The 16999-nt window shown below is 42.2% G+C and overlaps 1 protein-coding gene across 2 annotated transcripts in view; it reads left to right on the top strand.

Moving 5' to 3' along the window:
- Positions 1-16802, top strand: part of NFKB1 (nuclear factor kappa B subunit 1) — a 360666-nt gene extending 343864 nt beyond the window's left edge. The window contains exons 21-24 of one of the 2 annotated variants that reach the window (XM_069230208.1): positions 1280-1346; positions 3144-3316; positions 15939-16098; positions 16316-16802. In XM_069230208.1, the coding sequence (XP_069086309.1) occupies positions 1280-1346; positions 3144-3316; positions 15939-16098; positions 16316-16488 (573 nt within the window). In that variant the 3' untranslated portion in view covers positions 16489-16802. The remainder of the gene's footprint in view (positions 1-1279; positions 1347-3143; positions 3317-15938; positions 16099-16315) is intronic. The other variant, XM_069230209.1, reaches the window with a different exon arrangement.
- The last annotated feature ends 197 nt before the right edge of the window (positions 16803-16999 follow it).

Genomic DNA, 16999 nt, shown 5'->3' with positions numbered 1-16999 from the left:
TTGAGGAACTGTGTATGGAAATCTATGATAAATGTAAAAATCGAATAAGTACTTCTCCTCTCCTATTGCTTCTGTGCATTATTGCCAAGCGTGTTTCGCACGATAGAAACACTATGCAACATTTTGTGAGTACGCACAAACCAACACATTTGAAGTTGTTAAGAGCATATTGCATGGCCATTACCACAAACTCTATCTGATCCGTTATAGTAAACTTGGTACCACAAAATCCTACCCTATTAGCAGATTTTCCACTGCACTAAGTTGCCTATGTAGCCTTAAATATCTGCTTAAGATAATCTAACAATTTGCTGATGCAGAGCAATGTTTTGTGTCAGTGTGAATCGGTCATTGTGATCGCATGGGCAAAGCCAAATGTAATTATGTGCGTTCATTTTTTGTTTTGTGGTCTTAACCTTCATTACATTGCACTTTACATTTTGTGATGGTTTGATTATTCTATTCGACCAAACAAGTATTAACATTATTTAACTGTATGAGGTTTTTATACATTCTAATTGTATCGGTCAGTTTACTGTTGTTACTTCATATGTCATTCTGTCTTTCTCTTATCTTCTGTTGTGATGTAATATAATTTTTATTACATATGCAGCGTTCTATTATTGCTGTATTTAGGCAACCCTTTATAAACACATACATTAAATAAGAATGCTTAGATGTTCTCGCTGTGCCTTCTCAAGTCGCTTGTTTTAAGTAATATTGCACCCTGCATTACATGTCAATGGTCAGGCAGATAGATGCTCTGAACATCAACATCTACTAATGTTCCCTCTCCTTTCAGGGCTCAGGAACTCTGTGGCTTCTGTTTAAGGGCTCAGCATGTGACCCACCAAGCTTGCTTTCCCCTCCATTCACAAAAAGGTGATGGGTGGAATGTTTGAATTACTCTCCGCCACTGTTAAATACTCGGAGCTGCGTTCCAGTCCATTGTCCTTTTGGCCAATATGCCACAATTCACAGGGACCAGCCATTTTCCAAATCACCATTGATCCTGCTCTAGTAGAAACTGTTCACCTGAATCCACATATTCTTCATGTGGGACAACTAGCAATCCCAGACCAATTTCTGTCTTTTAGGCCTCATCATTTTGTTACAGTCTGCCCAGAGCAACACAGTGATCCCCCTTTCACCAATGTCACCTGTTGGACTCACTCTCCTGTCTATGCGTGATGTATGTCACATGGAATCTAATGTAAAGAAGGTATCACTGCAGACAGGTGTTGTTTGCGCTAATGGCTCTTTTTTTCACCCGTTTCAGATCTATGATATATTAAATGGGAAGCCATATGAATCGAAAGTGGCCTACGATGACTCTTTAGCACAAGGTATTTTGTTGTTAGATCACTTTTATTGGGCAGTAGTGTGTTGCAATAGAAGAGCCTGTAATGGCTTAAAGTGCCATTAACGATGTTTCCTTTTCCTTTCAGGTACTTATGAACAGGGACAAGACCCTTTATACCCGACCAGGGTGGATTGCATTTAATGGTCTGCACTCCTATCCAATCCTATCCATAGTGCAAGGGTGTCTGCATTGAGGGAATAGATTGTTTATGTGCAAGAAGGAGTTCCTTCCTACACATAAACAATCTATAATTGCATTTTTGCACTTGTATGTGTGCTGCACAATGCAGCACACTTAGAAGTACCAAAGCATCATTTTGAATGATTGTTTATGTGCAGGAAGGACCCGCATGTAAACAATCGTCCATGGCATTTTGCTTCTTCTATGTGTGCTGCAGAATGCAGCACACATAGAAAAAGCAAAAAAACAAGGAGGAATAAAAGCATTCCTCCTCGTTTTGCCATGCTAACGCCACCTCTTGGGTGGCACTAGTTTTTGGCCCTGCCTCAGGTTTAAGACAACTCGTAATTCTGAGGCAGCGTCAAAAGCAATGGGTGTTGCGGTGGAATGCCCACTGCAACACCCATTGCATCCCCCTCTGACGCAGAAAACTTTGTCGGATGGGCACAAAAAAGTGGCTACTCCTCCTTGTAAATATGGAGCAGTGCTTAGTGCCACCGGAGCGGCACAAAAATAAATATGCCCCTACATTTTTAGACATCTTGCAGCAAAAGTGTAAATGTATGGTAAACACTGTTTAAAATTCAAAAAGTGTACTTCATTAACATGCAGAACCATTTTACCTTAGTACATCAGATTATATCATTGCATTGAGAAGTATTTTTTTAAAGTGACAGTTTTTAAACATGAATTTAGAAACATTCATTCTTCACCCTATCCTGACAACAATGCCAATAGTGAACTAAGAGGCATGTCAGTTGTGTGCACTCATTGGGTGGTATTTCTACTATACATGAACAACATTGTAGTTTATTAAATCAAACACCCAAGAATGTGTTGTACAGCACACATCCTGAAGTCATGTATTTCAAGGTCCTCATATACGAAAGAGAAGGAAAAGGAGGAAAAGTGAAATAAATAAATTCCCTAGGGTCACACAATTTGGTTAAATGGAGAAGCTGGATTAATCCCAGGTTTTTGGTTTCACATTGTGCAATTCAGACACAATACTTATATGATTTGCTTCCCCTACATCCACCTTAACGCCAACAACCTTCTCCCCCCAACCTGATCCCTCCCTGCTGGCATCAGTGCAGCCATTGATCGCATCAGAGACCGAACTTTGTGGCCCCTGGGAAATTATTGCAAGTACCCATGGTGTACATGCACCTGTGGGTGACTTATACAACATAGGATCTCAATGCACACCTCCTTAGGGCAGAGCAGCGCATGGTTGTGAATAGTTTAGTGTAATCCAATCAGATACAGAGGATACTGTAAAGTAATTTAGTGCCCAAGTTAAATTTTTGAGTAAAAGAAGTATATGTGTTGGTAAATATCATCCCCTTTGTGATTCGTGGATAGGGAATATGTGTTCCCACAAATCCTAATTTTTAAGGAGATGCTCATTTCATCTTCAGGGACAGCCATTTGTTTCTGCATCTTTTCGGGATCTTCTTTAGATTGTTCCATAGAGTTATCAACAAATGTTTGCAATGGCCGTATTCCATGAAGTACAAATTGCACAATCTGATAAGTAGCAGCCGTCATATGACAGGAATATATTTTTTAAACGTGCAATATTTTTTGTCTTATCCAGGAGACATGCAAACTCTCAATGAAGATGTCAAATTGAAACTGTACAAATTGTTAGACGTACCTGATGCTAAGAAGAACTGGTCGACTCTAGCACAAAACCTGGGTCTAGGAATACTAAACAACGCCTTTAAGTTGAGTCCCCTGCCATCAAAAACCCTTTTAGACAACTATGAGGTAATGTATTTTGAAAATGTCATATTTTAAGGTACTTGCAGAATAATGCAGCAAGCATGCTCAGTATTTGTGCAGTATGAATGGCAACATTAGCTTTCCCTATTATTAACCACACTTTTTACATAAAACGTTATTTGTGATATAGGCTGTTCATATTTTTTTTAGGTTTGACGTGTATTGCACTTGAGTCATCCATAAGAAACACATTGCATTCCAGGTCACTTTAAGTAGGAGCGTTCAGCCATTTCTTCTTTTCCTCTGGAACCTTCAGACATTGTCTCAAAACATTGTCAACCACATTTGAGATGATCCCACAGGAGTATTTTAGTCTACAGCTTTTTAGCTGACTGTTTTGGTCTGTCCTTGTGCCTCCTTTAGAATGGAGAAGGGACTACTGTACATCTGAAATCAGTCAGCTAGTGGCCCGGCAATATTTGAAAGTGTTGACAAAAGCATCTTAAAAACAGATGCTGCAGAACATAAAACAACTCTGTTTTCTGTAGCATTTGCCCCGCCCCCCCCCCCCCTTTTTAGACACTTTTGTCTGCTTTTTAGTAGGTTTGACGTTTGTATAACAAGCACACTTCCAATGTACACATATATACACATATGAGCATTAAACCTAAGGGCTTTGCCAGATCTTGTTAGCTCTGTTACCAATTACCGTTAGAACTATTTGCATCTTTTGGAATCAATTAAATAACTTCTGGGCTATTAACCTCAATTCCATCTATTTACAACATCCAGTACAATAAAAGTGTAAACCCAAATGTAGAAAAGTCAGGAGCTGTTGTGTAGCAGCCAAAAAGCATTGGTTCACCCTTTGGTGCATCTACTGCCTACCCTAACCCTTTTCTCAAAGCACGAGAAGTAAAACATTTCTGAGAGCCAGTATGCATAATGTAAGCAGGTTTTTGAGAACTGCCTTCTTAAAATGGAGTTCTGCCTTGGAGATTGATACTGCTTTATTCATAACTGGTCCCTCTGGTTCCTCCGAAGCGTGCATACAGGAAAAGAAACAAAGAGTAGATCAGAATGGAGAAGTGCCCATTTGTTCTCTATAATCCTTGAAAATGTTCTGCTTCAGCTCTTATGCACACTGAGTCCAGCCTGCTTGGTGCTTTGGAGTAAATTGTCAATGGCAACAAAAGTCATATATCTAAAATGGAGGGCGTCTCTACAGGGAGTATAAATCTCTGCAACAAAATTAGAAAAACCAATGACAGGGTTACGAAGGTTGCCAAAATAAACAAATGATAGAAAAGAGCAGGTATTAAAAGAAGGCTTCCACTGTGTACAATGGGCCTCTGGGTGCTTTGCAGGATTAGAGTAATCATTTTTTATGCTAATCCTGCAAAGCACCGGACTAGCGTGAAAAATGATGATGCTAGTCCCCCTGGCTACCGCCACGGTACGCCGTATTTTAAATGTGGCGCACACATGGTGGAGCTAGGCGGGTGCTAAGTGGCGCAAGAAAAGTGGCGCTGCACTAAGTGCAGCGCCACTTTCCATAAATGTACCCCTCAATCTCAAATATGTCAAGTTCTTTGCAGTGACCACCAGAATCCAGATACGGTCTAAGGTTAACTTCGCCTGCCTCACCTTGCTTAAGGTCTCTTGTTCGTTGAAAACTCTACCCTCGCTGGTTCTTTCCTATTGCATTGATCATCCAGCTAACTCTGTCTTGGAGAGGATTGTCAATCATTAGGATCGCCAGAGTCTTGCCTGGATTTCTTGTCCACCTTGCCAAACTGTCTCAAGACCCAGGCAAGCAATTGCATATTTTCTCTAAAGTTCTTTCTTTGTCTTCTATGCCATAGTTTTCTATTATGATGTACTGACCCAAATATCCTTTGAATATTGGGCTGTGATTTGTGTGTAGTCACTGGGTGGCGTAGAGGCGCTAGTATAATGATGTGCTTTAATTCTTTAATTTATTAAGGGCACTCATTGACATGAAAAGTTTAAGGTAAATATAGACAACACCGATGGAAGAGTGCAGAAGCTTAGAACTCCTCTTTTTTTTGTCTACCCCATCTGCCTTCATAGCTGTGTTTAAATGTGAACTATCTACTGTATTAGTACTACGATCAAAAGGTAGCACATCCCCTTTCTACATAGAAACAATGGGAGGTGGGCTTTTGCCACATCACCCAGCTCATGACATCAGAATAAACGAAGTTCAGTGAACATCTAGGTGGCCAGGCTTACCATCCTTGTTTTATATCCGGTTCCACTGGGTCTCCATCTTTTACGTGGTTCATCCTTAAACTATCCATAGTGATACGTTATATTCTTCTCCTAGGAAAAGGCCCTAACACAGATGGCTCTACTTTCTATGATGGTATTTTGCTTCATTGTTCTCTATTTATGAGTCACTTTTGGATGGATGAGGTGTATTTTAACTGTGCCTTAAGCCCATGTTAGATCAGCTTGTTCACTTAGTCACCTATAGGTTTGACAAGAAGGTGGATTGTAGTCTCATTAAATTTTAGAGGATGCATAGCACTGTTCAAGTGTCTGTGGCATCCGCTCTTCATAGTTTCTAAAACCCCCTTGGACAGTGCTTGAATTTGAATTCCAGTGCCATTATGTTTCTGAAGCTTGTCCTTGCCCTTTGCTCTGACCAGTACCCAGTGGATCTCAGAGGCTTATACTGTAGATTTCATGCAGAAACCTTTGCTCACATGCCCTCTCTTGACTCACAAAAGCATTGAGGAATATTCTGAAAAAAATCATCTCTCCGCTTTTCTAGGATGGTAGTGTTGAAGGCTAGCATCAGAGGTTTCTGCTTGTTGGTTAAATATGGGTTTAGAATCTCACTGATAGACCTAGGACTGGCTCACTTACAAAAACCAGAGGATGGCAGCAGTCCCTCCCTTGATGGGAAAAAAAATCTTTGCATTTCCATTCCACCATGAGTCTCACTGTACTGCTCTGTTGCAGCGGTTGTTAAAGCTCGCAAAGAACTGGCTTGGCTCCTTAAGAAATGACAAAGTGTATCTGCCATTAAAACGAAACACATGCCACAAGCCTCACAGAAGCCTGCGGCAAGCCCCCTGTTTATTCTGAACCCTCTGGCTGTAAGTATCTGGGGATAGTGTTAGAGTCAGTTGCCCCATATTTATACTTGCTTTGCGCCAAATTTGCATCATTTTTTTTACGCAAAGCTAACTCCAAATTTATACTTTGGCACTAGACGCATCTAGCGCCATAGTTTTGGAATTAAAGTAATTTTTTGCCTGCGGGAAACTACCTTGTGTCAATGAGATGCAAGGTAGGCATTCCTGTGCAAAAAATGATGATATGGCCTTAGCGCCATATTTATCCCCCTATGCAAAAATGACGCACGGGGAAGGGGGGCCTTAAATAATGGTGCTATAAGCTATAGCATCATTATTTAACGCCTGGGTCAGGGCAGACGTTAGGGGACCAGTGGCCCATTCCATGGTCAGAGACCATGGAATGGGCCCACAGGTACCCTTCCCTAGCCCTGGGGACACCCCCACCTTCTTTGCAAAGTGTCATAGGTGGGGGGGCTAACTTTGGCCCGCCTACATGGAACTGGGCCCAATGGCCATTCCCAGGGGACAAATGTCCCCTGGGTGTGGCCATTGGGGTGGTGGGCGTGACTCCTGTCTTTACTAAGACAGGAGTCATGTCCATGGGGGGTTTACGTCAAAAAATGATTCTAGTCTGGTTAGAGGCATTTTTTATGCCTCTGCCCATACTAGTGTCATCCTTTGACGCACAACCTCCTGTTCCCCCTACGCTGCCCCACCCGGCTAGCATCAGTTTTTATGACACTAGCTGGTCCTTACAACCGGCTACCATCATTCCATAAATATGACGCCCGGCCAGCGTCTTGGAATGGCGCTAGCCGGCGGTATACTTTGTATTAATATGCTCTTTGGTTCTAAATGTTTCAGCTTACTTCCAGTCCTCCTTGGGCAGTCTTTCTGGGAAAACTGTCTTTTTGAAAACTCTACCAATGTTAACATGATAATGAATTAAGTGTAGCCCTGCGACAATCCATTTACAGAATCCAAGATGCTCCTTTTAAGTAGTCCCTTGGACCGGTTTATGTCGCTAAACTGCTCCCCTGCAAGCTGACCTGGGCTGGCACAACTGCACAAAATAAACTTGACTCCTTACTGTTCCAGTACTTGGGAATAGCGCTGGCTTTGATTTATGTTGAGGTACTTCTGTGTGGCTTCGGTACTTCCTCTGTAGAGGAATGTGTGATGCCACATGGCTGTTGCTTAAGCGAAGGTTGATTCACTACCCTCTTAAGTGCTCTTGTATCTTACAAACGGCCACCTATATATGCTTACACAGGCTTAGAAGTCTCTCTGCATGAAATTGGTGTTTATAATTTACACTTTGCAATTGGATTTGTATAATGATATGACATAGCAAATCATTCTGTACCATTCAACTGCAGTAGAATATATTAAACTCCTAGGCCCAGATTTAAGAAGCTCTAGTGCCACATTAGTATTATTTTTTATGCTAATGTGACGATAGGCTTAATAAAATTGCCGCACATATTTACAAAGTGGCGCAGTGCATGAATTGTGCCATTTTGCACCCTTTGAGCCATATTATGCATATGCCAAGCATAATGGGGCAGATTTAAGAAAAGTGCAGCGCCACTTTTCTTGCACCATTAGCGCCCTCCTGCCACCATGTTGCGCCATATTTAAAATACAGCGCACGGAGCACAGGGTAGGGGGCACCACCATCAACATGTTTGACGCTATTGATGTACTGTTCAGGGTTAGCGACAAAATGTTGGCGCTAACTCTGAACAGTAAATAGAGGCCCATTATGAACAATGGTGTGCCTTCTTTTGACACCTGCTCAGAGCAGGCATTAAAAATGCCGCAAAGAAATCTTTTAGATTTTTTTGCACCATTTTTTCACTCCCCTCCTAATGGGGGAATGCCCCCCTTGCATACATTATGCCTGGCACAGTCATAATGGGGCGGAAGAGGTTGCAAAGTGGCACAATGCAATGCATGCATTGCTCCACTTTATAAATCTGGTGCTGCGATTTTGGCCTCGCTTTGCCACATTAGTGAAAAAAATTACGTTAATGTGGCGCAAGAAGATGCTAGGCCCTCTTAAATCTGGGCCAATAATATGTAAAAGATTTATTTGGGCCATTTTTAGCGGCTACTTTTAATGCCTACTCAAAGCAGATATTAAAAGGTGGCATACCATTGGTTACAATGGGCCCCTATGCAATGTTCAGGGTTAGCGGCAACATTTTGGCTGGATGCAGAGCCACTTTTCTTAAATCTTCCCCTAGTGTGTTAATTACCCATTAGGTGTGTTGCACAACAATGCTAGCACACTCACTGTCAACTGGTTTCAACTGCACTTCTTCACAAGTTATTGCCAATCTCAAAGATGCTAGCCCACCCAGACAAGACATAATACAATACTAAGTGCAAGGAAACCGAGTAATACCCACTCTAGATTGTAAATTAGAGGAGTTGTGAGGCACTTAAACTGCTGTCAATTTGCACCAGGTGCAGACTGAGTCTATATAAATCTATACACAGGAAGTACCGGACTCTGGTAAGACTCACTGTGTGAACCTAGCTAAGCCTGACCCTTGTGGGAGCATTCATGTGGTCTGATATACATTCTAAATTTTATATAGGAAAATGATATAGATCCTGTTGTGTGACCTCCTGGTAGTCCACACTGCTGCATGTTATCCTTGTTGTAAACTTTGATGTATTTACACCTTAATTTATTATGTGTTGTACAGCCGTTGCCCCGCAGTGTATATATATGAATTCACTGAAAAAAAACAAAGGTTACAGGGATGTTATATTTTTGTTCTGAATTTACTCGTACAAAACTGTAGAAATTCAGCAGTTATAGTTAGAGTTCTTTCAAGTAACTATAACACGCTGGTAACTATAACTATAACTTGCGTCTTCGCTATGCACAGTTAATTACTCCACATATTATATCATTTATGAAGTCTTGTATGGCACCGTTGATATTATCACTGCAACATTTACAATAAAATTATTGAAAAGAAAACTATGCATGGCAAGGGCACAAGTTATAGTTACCTTATAGCGCAAGTCTATGAATGGGTCTGAGTGGATGTGTGAGTGAGCGAATGAGTCTCTGAGTGCATGTATGAGGGAATGAATTACTGTATGAATGAGTCTGTGTTTTTTCTCTCAAATGTTTTCATCTTTGTGAATATATTGCAAATAATTATATCTACATTTATTTTCCATTCAGTTTCTCAAAAACTACTGAACGGATTTACACCAAGCAAAATCACAATCTACGTAATGAAACCTAGCTTTCTGCCACATTTGGTGCAGTTTAGTCCAGTGGTTCGGGCTGTAGTCGTGTCTAAAAGTCCAATGGGAATTAACATGGGAAAGACACCTTTTTTTATCCCCCCCCCCCTTTTTCTCTGCCCCCGCTTTATGGATCACCCCAAAACTTTCCATGCACAACAAGAATGACCGGGGCACTATATTTGGGAACTTTTGTGAAGATTCCTCAAACGGTGCCAAAGATATAGGCAAGTGAAAAAAACTATTTTTCTATGGAAACATGATCCTAACTATAACTACATATAACTACATAGTGGCGACCACCACTAGGTAATATATTATATATTTTCACTGCATAAACCTAAGGTTACAGGGACCTTATAATTAGTAAATAGATTTTTTGTTTTAACATAGAAATTCACTTAAAAAACAATGGTTACAGTGATGTTATAGTTAGATTTCTGAATTCACTCCTACAGAACCATAGAAATTCAGCTTTTATAGTTGAAGTTATTTTAAGTAACTGTAACTTGTGCCCTAAGGTAACTATAACTCGCGTCCCCACCAAGCATAGTTTTTTCTTCAATAATTTGACTGCTAATGTTTCATTGATATTTTTAATGAGTTTATAAAAGTTGTCATGAATGCTGTAATATCTTGGGTAATTAGCAGTTCATGGCGAGGGCACGAGTTATAATTACCTGAAGGCGCAAGCTATAGTTACTTGATGTTAGACCTGACAGCCTTAGGGTGGTCACCCCTAACTTTTTGCCTGCCTCCCTCCATTTTTTGGATTCTATTTTTGCTGGTTTTAAGACTCTGCACACTTTACCACTGCTAACCAGTGCTAAAGTGCATATACTGTCTCCCTTTAAACATGGTAACATTGGATCATACCCAATGGGATCATTTAATGTACTTATAAGCCCCTAGTAAAGTGCACTATATGTGCCCAGGGCCTGTAGATTAAATGCAACTAGTGGCCTGCAGCACTAATTGTGCCACCCACTTAAGTAGCTCCTTAACCTTTTCTCAGGCCTGCCATTGCAAGACCTGTGTGTGCAGTTTCCAATTCGACTTGGCATTTAGAATTACTTGCAAAGCCTAAAACTCCCCTTTTTCTACATATGTCACCCCTAAGGTATGCCCTAGGTAACCCATAGGGCAGGGTGCTGTGTAGGCAAAAGGCAGGACATGTACCTGTGTAGTTACATGTCCTGATAGTGTACAACTCCTAAATTTGTTTTTACACTGCTGTGAGGCCTGCTCCCATCATAGGCTAACATTGGGGCACCCTCATATACTGTTTGAGTGGTAGCTGCTGATCTGAAAGGAGTAGGAAGGTTATATTTAGTATGGCCAGAATGGTGGGTTTAGTTGACAGCTCCCTTGTGCATTCACTCAGACACACCCCAAACACAGGATACTCATCCTCACTTGCATACATCTGCATTTTGAATGGGTCATCCTGGGCTGGGAGGGTGGAGGGCCTGACAATTGCATGTCAAAGGACAGTAGCCTGCCTTCACACAAAGGACTGCCACACCCCTACTGAGACCCTGGCAGACAGGATTGAACTGAAAGGGGATCTTGTGCACTATTAAGCCACTCTTTGAAGTCTCCCCCACTTCAAAGGCACATTTGGGTATTTAAACAGGGCCTCTGCCCCTAGACACTTCTGAGGTAGACACTCTACCTTACAGACACTTGCTGGAGCAGAGAACCAGAACCTGCATCCTGCCAAGAAGACCTGCCTGGCTGCCCAAAGGACTCACCTGTCTGCTTTCTGTGAAGGACTGCTGACTTGCTGTTGCCATGCTGCCTTGCTGTTCTCTGGCTGTGGTGAGAAGTGCTCACAAGGGCTTGCCTCCTGTTCCCTGAAGTCTCAGGCCCAAAAAGACTTCATCTCTACAAGAAGGACTCCTTGTGCGGCAAAAATCAATGCACAGCCTGCCAGAAACGACGCACAGCCTGCACCATGCTGAAAAATTCACCGCACAACGAACCAGAACGATGCAGCCTGACTTCGCAACAAGAAGATCGATGCAGCGCCAGAGTAGCGACTGGAAATCTGACACATGGCCCACTGGATCGATGCACTGACGAGCCGGAACGAAACAGCCTGACTTCCAGAGAGGAATCGACACAGCACCTGCCATGCATCAGAAATTTCCATGCAACGCCCACCGGATCAACACAGCCCCTTTGACTTCGTCCTGTCAGCGCCAGAAATCCACACATCGTCCCCGGGGCGTCTGAAAACCCCGCAACCCGAAGAAGATCCACGAACGAGCGCCAGAAATCGACACACAGCCGTCCATGCGTGAAAACTAAATGTGCTGTGTGCATGGCAGGGATTGGCCACAGTAGCCAACTCCCTATAGCCAACAAACACCCAGGCAGCGCACGACCTTTGGACCAACCGCCATAACCACCCAACTGTGCGCAGCAGCAGTTGGCCACAGGGTCTGTTGCTCTTGGTGTGAGAATAGGTGTGAGAGGGTGTCTCTGGGTGTGAGAGTGGGTATGAGAGTGTCTAGGTGTAAGGGTGGAAGCCTGAGGATCTGAGTGAGTGTGAGTGGATGTGTGATGATCTGAGTGGGTCTGTGAGTGGGTGCATCAGTGTCTGAGTGGGACTGTGAGTGGGTGTGTCAGTGTCTGAGTGAGTCTGTGAGTAGGTGCGTCAGTGTCTCTGTGAGTGGGTCTGTGAGTGGGTGTGTCAGTGTCTGAATGGGTCTGTGAGTGGGTGCGTGAGGGTATGAGTGATTCTGTGAGTGAGTGCATGAGGATTTGAGTGGGTCTGTGAGTGGGTAAGTGAGTGAGTGGGTTTGAGCAGATGTGTGATGGTCTGAGTGGGTCTGTGAGTGGGTGGGTTAGAGTCTGAGTGGGTCTTTGAGTGGGTGGGTGAGGGTTTTAGTGGGTCTGTGAGTGGGTGAATGAGTGTCTGACTGGGTCTGTGAGTGGGTGCATGAGTGTCTGACTACTTCTACGAGTGAATGATTTAGTGTCTGAATGATTATGTGAATGGTTTTTTTAAACATTTTTTCACGCTATTCAGGAATTCATTGTGATGTTACACAGGAGGCCGCACCGAGCATCATGACGTAGATGTGTATATTGGGCATGGTGTCAAAAAAAAAAAACTCATAAATTGAGCCTCAAAGACACCTACAACACACTTTGGGGTCAGTGCACCTCCACCCTGACCCCTTATACCTCTTTTATTTTATTTGTCAGCCCCGGGGACGGTGTCCTGTAACCTAAAACGGCTAATGCAACTTTCTGATCAGGTTGCTGCCAGCCAATCACAGCATTCCTTTTGGTGTGCACATTCACGAAGTTGCCTCAAAAATTGTGAATACGTCACAACACATCTGTGGCCCTAGATATTCACTACTGAATGGATTTACACCAAATAACAACAAGCACAATCTGCGGAACAAAATCTAGCTTGCAGCCCAATTTGGTGTAATTCCTTTCAGCGGTTCGGGCTGTAGTCATGCTCAAAGCTCCTACGGGGATTAACATGTGAATTACACTTTTTTTTATCCCCCCCTTTTTCTCTGCCCCAGCTTGATGGGTCAACCTGAAGCTTTCCATGCGCAAAAAGGATCACTTGCGCACTTTTTTTTTTTTTTTAGAAAATGTTGTGAAGATTCGTCAAACAGCGTCAAAGATATAGGCAAGTCGAAAAAGGCATTTCCTATGGAAATATGTTCCTACTATACCTGCTGGCGACCGCCAGTAGGTTATAGATAGATATATAGATATAGATAGATGCCATTGGCTGTGCACTGGGGGTGTTGCCCGTAAGGCCTTCCCTGTGGCGTGCACTTGAACCCACTCCCTGCTGTATATGGCCTTTGAGGTGCTCCCATCTTTTTTAAACAAAAAATATTATAGCAATTTTTGTCTATACCTCTGAGTGCCCCACAGTCTCCATCATCAGTCAGTCCTATTTTATGTGAAAAATTCAAATGTGATTTGAAATTTTCTGAATCGTGATTTTAAAAGGCAGAAATGTATAAAAGTGGTAACCGTTCAAAGGTCACCCAGAAACATTTTTAAAAGTTCATATCTCAAAAACTGTTGTACAGATGTATAGCAAAAGAATGAAAACACTTTTTCTGAGTTAAGTTCTTTTTTCCAGCCAAGTTTAAGGTTATTATAGATAATGCATAACATGACAAGATATTTACCTATCTTCACCAGGGTGGCTTACCAAAAAAGCATGCTTGGTTCTTGCCTTCTTTATAAAATTCTCTTTGGACGCTTCAAAATATTCTGTGTACAGGCCTGCCTTGACCACTCCTATGATACTCAGGGGCAAATTTATGCAAAGTGCCTTTCTTTGCACCTCCCTGCCGCCACCAATATTTTGGCGCTAACCCTGAACAATACATAGGGGCCCATTATAAATAATGGTGTGCCCCTCTTTTAACGCCTGCTCTGAGCAGGCGTTAAAAATGCCGCAAAAAATGGTGCAGAGAAATCTTATAAATTTCTTTGCCCCATTTTTTTGGGCCCCCTAACGGGGAATGCCCCCTTTGCATACATTATACCTGACTCAGGCATAATGTGGCGTAAAGGATTACAAAGTGGTGCAATGCATGCATTGCGCCACTTTATAAATATGGCACGGCGTTTTTGCAATAATATCGCCACATTAGTGTAAAAAAAATTACTTTATTGGGACGATATTATGGCGCAAAGGATTCTTAAATCTGCCCCTTAATATTTTGTTGGAAGCTCCTATTTGTATCCGCATCAAATTTGAAGTTTAGCCAATGGTGATCTGTAATTTAGATTTAACAGGGTCACCGTGCCCACTTGTCGGAACCATTTTTTAAATAATGGTGGCCACATTTAATACTCGAAACAATACTCTTATTTGAAGGCTGTCTGCCATGGCAGGTGTGTCAAACATATCAGAGTTGGTTTGGGCCTTTCCTGCACACCCCTGTTCCAACCACTTCAAAGGTTTTTATTCCATTTTGAAGTGAAATGTCATACTTGTATGGATGACACTTGTCTTAATATTTATTTGACAGGTTTCTTGCTGCAGATCGTGGCAATTTTTGTGGGTGAGCGAATATATTAAATTTGCTTTTGTGGCCGTAAAATATAGTTGTTTCTACCATATGGAAAATTAATCTGTTCAGAGATTCCTAGATATCAGTCTGGAGTCTTCCAATACGTACCACGAAAAAAGCCACAGCGTCAGGGTTGATGTTTGATTCCATACTGTCCAGGAAGTTAAATATGTCCTCTGTTTTTCTCTCTTTTGACTACATGTAAAGCCCTTGAAACAGGTTATCCTTTTCTTCAAGAACAAAATCTTGTCACAGTTGGTCTAAAATCGACAACTCTTCATCACTGTGGGAACTCACCACACACAAATGGATTCATTACATAAAGCTGATTCAGCACAGGGCATAGGGGATGGGGCCAAAGCTCCCAGGGAGGAACACATTACACCAGTGCTACGTGGACTCCTTTGGCCGCCTTTCATAAAGGGAATTTAATGGAAATTGTTCGCATTTAAACATGAATCAATTTATGGAGATTACGATGTGATTGGAATATAAAATGTGTACCTTTGCATACTAATAAATGAAGGACTTTGGTCTGCCAAGAGATGCGAGATAGCCCTCCTTTTGTTTCTAAAGTGTGGTGGCTGGGGACTATATTGATCACTCGGCTCTGGCAGCGGCAATAATTACAGATGTCCTGCTCAGAGAGCGACCCAGGTGAAAACAAGGCCCATATTTATACTTTTTTAGCGCCGCATTTGCGCCGCTTTTTAACGCAAAAGCTGCGCAAACTTACAAAATACTACTGTATTTTGTTAGTTTGCGCCGCTTTTGTGCCAAAAATATGGCGGAAATGCGGCGCAAAAAAATGTATAACTGTGGACCTAAGTTTGGCACCCCGCCACTCGTCTTCTTTCATTGACTATGTATTTGAAATTTGGTAGGAGTAGGAGGAAGGTGACAGAGCAATATTAAGGAGTGCCATAAAATAGGACACACACAAAGCAGACAAGGGTACCAGCAGCGTTCAGCAGAAAGAGTGTACAGTGTTTCTTTGGTCCTAAGGCATAGAGAGACTGCTGCAGGGAGCTCCAGCGCCCCCCTGGAGGTTGGCACCCGGAGAATGGGCCCAGCTCCCCATGCTAAAGGCTGACCCAGGCAACAAGACATTGGTGTTGACAAATTCAACTTTGTATTTTTTGTGTGGAATAACTTTCAATGGCCTTTGACTTCATACTATAAATTATAATAATCAGTTGTATATTTTCACAGGTATCTGGCGGTACAATAGCAGAACTTTTAGATGCCTTGAGACTTATGGATTATATAGAGGCCGTTCAAATCGTCCAGGAGTCCTTCTCTAGCACCAAAATCGAGCCCAGCAATGAGGAAATATCTGGTTACGTCCCCCCAGCCGTCACAGAACAGATAGGTACAAATTCTATATATTTGTATTTTTTTTCTCCTGGGGGCCATATTAGGTTAATTTGATAAAGTTAGAATCTGGAAAATTCTAATCCATTTAATGGAGTGTGGGGAAGAGAGGGTCTAGTTCTCTCCATTTCTTATTTTCAATATTGTGTAATTCCCACACCTATTTTGTGTATTTGTAGCAATATAATTTCATGTTGTTTTTTCCCACTTATCAGGTGAAGTGTATGTTCCCAAGGTCCAGGACGATAGCATGTGTGACAGTGGTGTGGAGACATCTTTTCGGAAACTAAGCGTGACCTATTCAGAGTCTCTGACAAGTGGGCCTAATGTGGAGAAGCCAAAGCTGCCAGTGACTACGGAAAGGAGCGTTGTAATACACCCATGCTGAGCCAATCACACCGAACTTCCGTGAACGGGTGGATTGGACGCAAAACATCAGAATATTGCACTGACGTCCAGTGGGCGCGCTTACACTTTAACAGATATTGTTCATGCATCATGTATTGTGATCAGCAAACCCGGGCCTGCTGTTGTGCAACGTGAGTAAACCTGTTTTTGGCGCCAAGAAGTCTCTGTCTACTGAGTTTGCACAATCTCGACAGCGCATGGAAGGACATCACAGGGGTGCCAACGCTGAAAAATCTAGAAGGCTGAATTTGGACATTTTAATGAATCTCTAAAATAAATTGACTTACAAATGTTAACAAGAAAATTCAACCTAATAATTATTCTTGAGAACACATTTATCGAACCACCACTGCCAAAATGAAATATCTCTCACATCTCATTGGTTGGTGAGTTGGTACCCATCTTGTTTACATCAGTCCCTCATCACACTTTTAATTCTGGTGTAGATGTGGCACTTAGGCACAGAGAGGGCCTCAAGTTAGAGAAACGCG

This window comes from Pleurodeles waltl, chromosome 1_1 (assembly GCF_031143425.1).
Source record: "Pleurodeles waltl isolate 20211129_DDA chromosome 1_1, aPleWal1.hap1.20221129, whole genome shotgun sequence".
Lineage (NCBI taxonomy): Eukaryota > Metazoa > Chordata > Amphibia > Caudata > Salamandridae > Pleurodeles > Pleurodeles waltl.
This window is presented reverse-complemented; position numbering and strand designations above follow the sequence as displayed.